The following is a 6,770-nucleotide window of genomic DNA, read 5'->3' as shown; positions in this document are numbered from 1 at the left end:
GAGGAAGACACACACCGTCACACACACTGATGTCTATATGAGGAAGACACACACCGTCACACACACTGATGTCTATATGAGGAAGACACACACCGTCACACACACTGATGTCTATATGAGGAAGACACACACCGTCACACACACTGATGTCTATATGAGGAAGACACACACCGTCACACACACTGATGACTATATGAGGAAGACACACACCGTCACACACACTGATGACTATATGAGGAAGACACACACCGTCACACACACACTGATGTCTATATGAGGAAGACACACACCGTCACACACACTGATGTCTATATGAGGAAGACACACACCGTCACACACACTGATGTCTATATGAGGAAGACACACACCGTCACACACACTGATGTCTATATGAGGAAGACACACACCGTCACACACACTGATGTCTATATGAGGAAGACACACACCGTCACACACACTGATGACTATATGAGGAAGACACACACCGTCACACACACACTGATGACTATATGCACACTGATGACTATATGAGGAAGACACACACACCGTCACACACACTGATGTCTATATGAGGAAGACACAAACCGTCACACACACTGATGTCTATATGAGGAAGACACACACCGTCACACACACTGATGTCTATATGAGGAAGACACACACACCGTCACACACACTGATGTCTATATGAGGAAGACACACACCGTCACACACACACTGATGTCTATATGAGGAAGACACACACCGTCACACACACTGATGTCTATATGAGGAAGACACACACCGTCACACACACACTGATGACTATATGAGGAAGACACACACCGTCACACACACACTGATGACTATATGAGGAAGACACACACCGTCACACACACACTGATGACTATATGAGGAAGACACACACACCGTCACACACACTGATGTCTATATGAGGAAGACACACACCGTCACACACACTGATGTCTATATGAGGAAGACACACACCGTCACACACACTGATGACTATATGAGGAAGACACACACCGTCACACACACTGATGACTATATGAGGAAGACACACACACCGTCACACACACTGATGTCTATATGAGGAAGACACACACCGTCACACACACACTGATGACTATATGAGGAAGACACACACCGTCACACACACACTGATGACTATATGAGGAAGACACACACCGTCACACACACTGATGTCTATATGAGGAAGACACACACACCGTCACACACACTGATGTCTATATGAGGAAGACACACACCGTCACACACACTGATGACTATATGAGGAAGACACACACACCGTCACACACACTGATGTCTATATGAGGAAGACACAAACCGTCACACACACTGATGTCTATATGAGGAAGACACACACCGTCACACACACTGATGTCTATATGAGGAAGACACACACACCGTCACACACACTGATGTCTATATGAGGAAGACACACACCATCACACACACTGATGTCTATATGAGGAAGACACACACCGTCACACACACTGATGTCTATATGAGGAAGACACACACCATCACACACACTGATGTCTATATGAGGAAGACACACACCGTCACACACACTGATGTCTATATGAGGAAGACACACACCATCACACACACTGATGTCTATATGAGGAAGACACACACCGTCACACACACACTGATGACTATATGAGGAAGACACACACACCGTCACACACACTGATGTCTATATGAGGAAGACACACACCGTCACACACACTGATGTCTATATGAGGAAGACACACACCGTCACACACACTGATGACTATATGAGGAAGACACACACACCGTCACACACACTGATGTCTATATGAGGAAGACACACACACCGTCACACACACTGATGTCTACATGAGGAAGACACACACCATCACACACACTGATGTCTATATGAGGAAGACACACACCGTCACACACACACTGATGACTATATGAGGAAGACACACACCGTCACACACACTGATGTCTATATGAGGAAGACACACACCGTCACACACACTGATGACTATATGAGGAAGACACACACACCGTCACACACACTGATGTCTATATGAGGAAGACACACACACCGTCACACACACTGATGTCTACATGAGGAAGACACACACCATCACACACACTGATGTCTATATGAGGAAGACACACACCGTCACACACACACTGATGTCTATATGAGGAAGACACACACCGTCACACACACTGATGACTATATGAGGAAGACACACACCGTCACACACACTGATGTCTATATGAGGAAGACACACACCGTCACACACACTGATGACTATATGAGGAAGACACACACTGTCACACACACACTGATGACTATATGAGGAAGACACACACCGTCACACACACTGATGTCTATATGAGGAAGACACACACCGTCACACACACTGATGACTATATGAGGAAGACACACACCATCACACACACTGATGACTATATGAGGAAGACACACACCGTCACACACACTGATGTCTATATGAGGAAGACACACACCGTCACACACACACGCTGATGTCTATATGAGGAAGACACACACCGTCACACACACACTGATGACTATATGAGGAAGACACACACCGTCACATACACACTGATGTCTATATGAGGAAGACACACACCGTCACACACACTGATGACTATATGAGGAAGACACACACCGTCACACACACTGATGTCTACATGAGGAAGACACACACCGTCACACACACTGATGTCTACATGAGGAAGACACACACCGTCACACACACTGATGTCTATATGAGGAAGACACACACTGTCACACACACTGATGTCTATATGAGGAAGACACACACCGTCACACACACTGATGTCTATATGAGGAAGACACACACCGTCACACACACTGATGTCTATATGAGGAAGACACACACCGTCACACACACACTGATGACTATATGAGGAAGACACACACCGTCACACACACTGATGTCTATATGAGGAAGACACACACCGTCACACACACTGATGTCTACATGAGGAAGACACACACCGTCACACACACTGATGTCTACATGAGGAAGACACACACCGTCACACACACTGATGTCTACATGAGGAAGACACACACCGTCACACACACTGATGTCTACATGAGGAAGACACACACCGTCACACACACTGATGTCTACATGAGGAAGACACACACCGTCACACACACTGATGTCTACATGAGGAAGACACACACCGTCACACACACTGATGTCTACATGAGGAAGACACACACCGTCACACACACTGATGTCTACATGAGGAAGACACACACTGTCACACACACTGATGTCTATATGAGGAAGACACACACCGTCACACACACTGATGTCTATATGAGGAAGACACACACTGTCACACACACACTGATGACTATATGAGGAAGACACACACCGTCACACACACTGATGTCTATATGAGGAAGACACACACCGTCACACACACTGATGTCTATATGAGGAAGACACACACTGTCACACACACACTGATGACTATATGAGGAAGACACACACCGTCACACACACTGATGACTATATGAGGAAGACACACACCGTCACACACACTGATGACTATATGAGGAAGACACACACCGTCACACACACTGATGTCTATATGAGGAAGACACACACCGTCACACACACTGATGACTATATGAGGAAGACACACACCGTCACACACACTGATGACTATATGAGGAAGACACACACCGTCACACACACTGATGTCTATATGAGGAAGACACACACACCGTCACACACACACTGATGACTATATGAGGAAGACACACACCGTCACACACACACTGATGACTATATGAGGAAGACACACACTGTCACACACACACTGATGACTATATGAGGAAGACACACACTGTCACACACACTGATGTCTACATGAGGAAGACACACACCGTCACACACACTGATGTCTATATGAGGAAGACACACACCGTCACACACACTGATGACTATATGAGGAAGACACACACCGTCACACACACTGATGACTATATGAGGAAGACACACACCGTCACACACACTGATGTCTATATGAGGAAGACACACACCGTCACACACACACACTGATGTCTATATGAGGAAGACACACCGTCACACACACACGCTGATGTCTATATGAGGAAGACACACACCGTCACACACACTGATGACTATATGAGGAAGACACACACCGTCACACACACTGATGACTATATGAGGAAGACACACACCGTCACACACACTGATGTCTACATGAGGAAGACACACACCGTCACACACACTGATGTCTATATGAGGAAGACACACACCGTCACACACACTGATGACTATATGAGGAAGACACACACCGTCACACACACTGATGACTATATGAGGAAGACACACACCGTCACACACACTGATGTCTATATGAGGAAGACACACACCGTCACACACACACGCTGATGTCTATATGAGGAAGACACACACCGTCACACACACACTGATGACTATATGAGGAAGACACACACCGTCACACACACACTGATGTCTATATGAGGAAGACACACACCGTCACACACACTGATGTCTATATAAGGAAGACACACACCGTCACACACACTGATGTCTATATGAGGAAGACACACACCGTCACACACACACTGATGTCTATATGAGGAAGACACACACTGTCACACACACACTGATGACTATATGAGGAAGACACACACCGTCACACACACTGATGACTATATGAGGAAGACACACACCGTCACACACACTGATGACTATATGAGGAAGACACACACCGTCACACACACTGATGTCTACATGAGGAAGACACACACCGTCACACACACTGATGTCTATATGAGGAAGACACACACCGTCACACACACTGATGACTATATGAGGAAGACACACACCGTCACACACACTGATGACTATATGAGGAAGATACACACCGTCACACACACTGATGACTATATGAGGAAGACACACACTGTCACACACACACTGATGACTATATGAGGAAGACACACACCGTCACACACACTGATGACTATATGAGGAAGACACACACCGTCACACACACTGATGTCTATATGAGGAAGACACACACCGTCACACACACACGCTGATGTCTATATGAGGAAGACACACACCGTCACACACACACTGATGACTATATGAGGAAGACACACACCGTCACACACACACTGATGTCTATATGAGGAAGACACACACCGTCACACACACTGATGTCTATATAAGGAAGACACACACCGTCACACACACTGATGTCTATATGAGGAAGACACACACCGTCACACACACACGCTGATGTCTATATGAGGAAGACACACACCGTCACACACACACTGATGTCTATATGAGGAAGACACACACCGTCACACACACTGATGTCTATATGAGGAAGACACACACCGTCACACACACTGATGTCTATATGAGGAAGACACACACCGTCACACACACTGATGTCTACATGAGGAAGACACACACCGTCACACACACTGATGTCTACATGAGGAAGACACACACCGTCACACACACTGATGTCTACATGAGGAAGACACACACCGTCACACACACTGATGTCTATATGAGGAAGACACACACCGTCACACACACTGATGTCTATATGAGGAAGACACACACCGTCACACACACTGATGACTATATGAGGAAGACACACACCGTCACACACACACTGATGTCTATATGAGGAAGACACACACCGTCACACACACTGATGACTATATGAGGAAGACACACACCGTCACACACACACTGATGTCTATATGAGGAAGACACACACCGTCACACACACACTGATGTCTATATGAGGAAGACACACACCGTCACACACACTGATGACTATATGAGGGTTTATTACACAGTTATTTTGACATGATATTGCAGGTACAGAAGTTCAGCTGTTATTAATGTAATGAAGAGAGAATAAGAGACTCTAGAACATCTCACTGTTACTGATTTATCTTGCAGCTCAAAGCATTATGGGTAGAATCTCTCTACAGGCTAGTCTCATTCATCAACAGTTTCAATGATGCACCAATAACCCCAAACCCCGGATAGAGCGGCTGAGTGAATGTGGTCTCCTCTGTGTGGATGAGGCTCATAGTGTCTCCGTCGACGCTGTAGAAGGACAGAGTTCCTGCACTGGGATCCACATACACTCCTACTCTACGACTGCTGTACACTACATAGTGACGAGTCTCTATGCCATTGTGTTTGAAGTAGTACATGGTGTCAAAGCAGAACAAACTCCAGGACTGAGCATTAGCTCCAAACTTACACTCAGTATGCCATCCCTTCCTGCTGATGCTCTTATATGACACTGATATAAACACACCATACCCACTCCACTCAATCTCCCAGTAGGAGCGTCCACTCACACTCTCTCTACACAACACCTGCCACACATCAAATCTGTCTGGATGATCAGGATAGGGCTGAAGCTCTGTGTCAATGTTACTAATCTCTCTGTTCTCCTCAGACAGACGGAGGACTTTACTCGCTGTGTTCAGATCCAGAGTGAGCTGAAGGTAATCTGATGGAGATAAAACACATCACAATCAGGAGTTATGAATCTGATCTTCTAATGAATCTGAACTCTTCATGTTCAATATATCATCAGTGTCTCGGTGCAGTTCAATCATCATTCACATGATCAACTCTAAAACTCTTCTGTCA

At 45.9% G+C, this 6,770-nt stretch overlaps 1 protein-coding gene across 3 annotated transcripts in view; it reads right to left on the bottom strand.

The window, feature by feature from the left end:
• Positions 1-5,926: 5,926 nt before the first annotated feature.
• LOC311077261 (stonustoxin subunit beta-like) overlaps positions 5,927-6,770 on the bottom strand; it is a 100,883-nt gene continuing 100,039 nt past the window's right edge. For 2 of the 3 annotated variants that reach the window (XM_084139094.1, XM_084139093.1), the window contains exon 7: positions 5,929-6,627. In XM_084139094.1, coding sequence (XP_083995220.1) covers positions 6,089-6,627 — 539 coding nt within the window. In that variant the 3' untranslated portion in view covers positions 5,929-6,088. Of the gene's footprint in view, positions 6,628-6,770 lie in introns of all 3 variants that reach the window. The other variant, XM_084139095.1, reaches the window with a different exon arrangement.

This window comes from Abramis brama, assembly GCF_963993115.1.
Source record: "Abramis brama genome assembly, contig: SCAFFOLD_68, whole genome shotgun sequence".
Lineage (NCBI taxonomy): Eukaryota > Metazoa > Chordata > Actinopteri > Cypriniformes > Leuciscidae > Abramis > Abramis brama.
Note: the sequence above shows the minus strand (reverse complement) of the source record. Positions and strands in the feature narration are given on the sequence as shown.